General features: G+C 37.3%; 1 protein-coding gene across 1 annotated transcript; it reads left to right on the top strand.

Moving 5' to 3' along the window:
- The first annotated feature begins 1,412 nt into the window (after positions 1-1,412).
- Positions 1,413-3,053, top strand: LOC111375012 (leucine-rich repeat extensin-like protein 3). Its single transcript, XM_022997806.1, has 3 exons — positions 1,413-1,593; positions 1,699-2,595; positions 2,788-3,053. Exons 1-3 carry the CDS (start codon positions 1,512-1,514, stop codon positions 2,817-2,819), a joined length of 1,011 nt encoding a protein of 336 aa, XP_022853574.1. The 5' UTR covers positions 1,413-1,511; the 3' UTR covers positions 2,820-3,053.
- Positions 3,054-3,061: the final 8 nt, after the last annotated feature.

Genomic DNA, 3,061 nt, shown 5'->3' with positions numbered 1-3,061 from the left:
TTAAATTTTGTTATATTTTTCCCTCTCTATTTTTTCAAACTTTTCTCTCGGATTTCAACTGGCCAATTAAATTATAAAAAATAATAATTAAAATTGCATAGGGTCGATTAAAAACTAATTCTAAGGACATTTTTAATACATTAAAAGACTTTCAGATCAATGACTTTGATGTTTAATGAATAGATTGTCCATCTCAAAATTGGTCTCAAATGTATTCTATGGGTTGCTATCTACGTAGCTCTAATTTTCTTTAAATAATACAAAATTATGTCTAAATTTAAATTTAAAAAGAAACATTAATTTTGTTAAGTCACTCTCTCTAAATGAATGTGTGAATTGAGATAGAGTTATAGATAATATCTATTTTTTTTTTGGGTCAACCAAGTCGTCTTGACGGAGTCCTTGTCAGCTTGCATTGAAAATATATATATTGAAAATACCCTTGATTTTATCTTATGTGAATAAAAAGGGAAAGCCGACTCTGTAAGCAATGGATGTCTGCCTTCTTCCTTTTACTATTTCCTATACGCCTACCAAATATATTTAACTAAATACTAAATATAGTAAAAATTAAATATGACAAAAAAACATGCATCTTTATTTGAATGAACAGTTCTATCATATGTATATATATGATGTTCTACCATAATTTTACTAATAAATAATATAATAAACAATTTTTAACATCTTCCCTTGTTTAGTCGTGTCAAAAAATGTTATTATTAATGTTTATCACTTGGGTTAACCAAGCCGAAAGTGTAAAATACAGATCCCGGCTAAAATCATTTAGGAGTTATTCAACTTGGATTTTGAACATCGAGTGGTTATTTGGAAAAATTTAAAAAGTCGAGGTTAAAAACAAATATTTAATTCATATATTTCATAAGATTTATAACTTTTATCAATTCTTCAAATACAAATTTTGTTAACTTTTATCGAAAACTTTGTCGAACCACTTCTTCATAAGTACTTCAGCTTCCGAAGTGAACTGTATCTAATCAATATGTAAATCAGGAGGCTAAAAGATAAGAAGATTTATGTTTAAGTATCATAAGCAGATTATTCCAAAAATTAAGCAGATTAGGTTTAAAGCATCCACCTGAATCCTGATGAATATGGGAGGCGGTGGATGATGGTCAGAAGGGCTTTGAGTAGAAAGCAAGCAAAAGAAAAGGCCCAAAAACTCAAACTTTTGGGTATTTCCTACTATCAAGCAAGCATATATGCCAACTTCTACGTACCCAAAAACAACCCTTCAACTGTGTGTGCCCTTAACCTAAAATATGCAATTATTCATACTTTTTTCACTCCTTTTCATTTCTTCATGTACACATTATCCGAGCAATCTGTGTCAGTATAAAGTGAGCTGCTACCTGCTTCTAAAGAATCATCTTTATGCCCAATTCCTTCTCTGTTTTCAATATTCTATATAAACCCATAGATTCTGAGAGTTGTATCTGTGGAGTGGGAGCAAACTAGCTCTAGTTTGAAGTCTTCGTAGAAAGTAAGACATGGAGAAAAACCGAGCTCGTCAGAGATTCTACATTTTAGGTCTCTATGTTTGTTTAGCAGCCATATCTCTTGTACATTGTGGTAAGATCATATGTTTCTTTGTTTCGTTTCTTTTATAGTATTGTCTAATACGGTGTATCGAACGTAGTTAGAGCTTTATGTAATACTTCGTTTGACACTGATCAGATGCGAGAAAATCAGTTCATTCATTTACAACTCAAAAACATTCAAGAAGTTCGAGCATCAAATTTACTAGAAAAATGCACGATTTGAAGCGGTTTGACACGGGAAAAGGAAACTCATTTTTTGAACCCATTTTTAAGCAACTTGTTATGCCATTGGATGCATCGAATAATGATTCTTATATTAGTTCACCAACCTCTATGCCACCATATGACTCCCTTGCTCCCATTCCCTTGCCTGATGGTAGCCCTCCATATTGTTTATATCCCCCATCCACCCCACAGGCGCCTTCTACCATCCCAAGCCCAACTGGTGGCTACACCCCATTACCTCCTCCAGCGTCTTCTGGGCCCACATTGCCAGGCCCGAGTCCACCTGAAGGGTCTCTTCCAAGTCCACCTTACAATGTTCCGACGCCAACTCAGCCCGGGCTTAGTCCACCTTACAATGTTCCGACGCCAACTCAACCCGGGCTTAGTCCACCTTATAATGTTCCGACGCCAACTCAGCCCGGGCTTAGCCCACCTTACTTTACCCCCAACCCGCCCGTTAACGTCCCATCGCCTTCTGGGGGATACGTTCCGAGCCCACACTCTTTCTTGCCCCCTATCGTTTATCCACCACCCGCGGTGCCACCGCCACCTCACACTGCCTCTGGCACGAGCCTTTGGTGTGTGGCAAAGCCATCGGTGCCCGACCCGATCATCCAAGAAGCAATGAACTATGCCTGCGGCTCTGGAGCGGATTGCGATCAAATTCAACCCAGTGGGTCGTGTTTTCAGCCCAACACTCTATTTGCACATGCATCGTACGCCTTCAACAGCTATTGGCAGAGAACTAAGGTGGCTGGAGGCACGTGTGAATTTGGAGGAACGGCCATGCTTGTTACCGTTGATCCAAGTAAGTTCATTTTGATGCTTGACTGAACTTAGATCTCAATTTATAGGGCTTTGCTAGATGGACAGGTGCGGTCGGCCCTGTCCGTCCAGGGCACAAATGTGGCGCACCCTGTTCGAACAGGCCAACGTGGCCTTGTTTCAACAGCTTTTTCCCAATTTATATTTATTAATTAATTTATTTGGTTAATTTCAGGTTATGACGGGTGCCACTTCGTCTACTTTTGACTTTTTTTTTCAAGATAAATACCTTCTTTTGTAGATTCATTGAAGAATCTTGCAAGTAAAATCAGAGGGCAGAGGACAAATATTCCCATTCTTTATTTTGACAACGATTTTGTAAGATATTATGCAGATTTGTTGAGGGAATAATGCTTTTTCTGGATATTGAAAGGTTTAATAATAAATCGTGTCGTGGAAGAATTATAGCAGTGTTTAATATTATGAAATAATTAAATAATGACAATAGT

The sequence above is a fragment of the Olea europaea genome, unplaced genomic scaffold, assembly GCF_002742605.1.
Source record: "Olea europaea var. sylvestris unplaced genomic scaffold, O_europaea_v1 scaffold13268, whole genome shotgun sequence".
NCBI lineage: Eukaryota > Viridiplantae > Streptophyta > Magnoliopsida > Lamiales > Oleaceae > Olea > Olea europaea.
Note: the sequence above shows the minus strand (reverse complement) of the source record. Positions and strands in the feature narration are given on the sequence as shown.

Coding starts and splice junctions, on each gene's coding strand:
- LOC111375012 (XM_022997806.1), top strand. CDS start 1,512: ATGGAGAAAAACCGAGCTCGTCAGAGATTCTACATTTTAGGTCTCTAT. Junction 1,594..1,698: donor CATATCTCTTGTACATTGTG/GTAAGATCATAT, acceptor GACACTGATCAG/ATGCGAGAAAATCAGTTCAT. Junction 2,596..2,787: donor GCTTGTTACCGTTGATCCAA/GTAAGTTCATTT, acceptor GGTTAATTTCAG/GTTATGACGGGTGCCACTTC.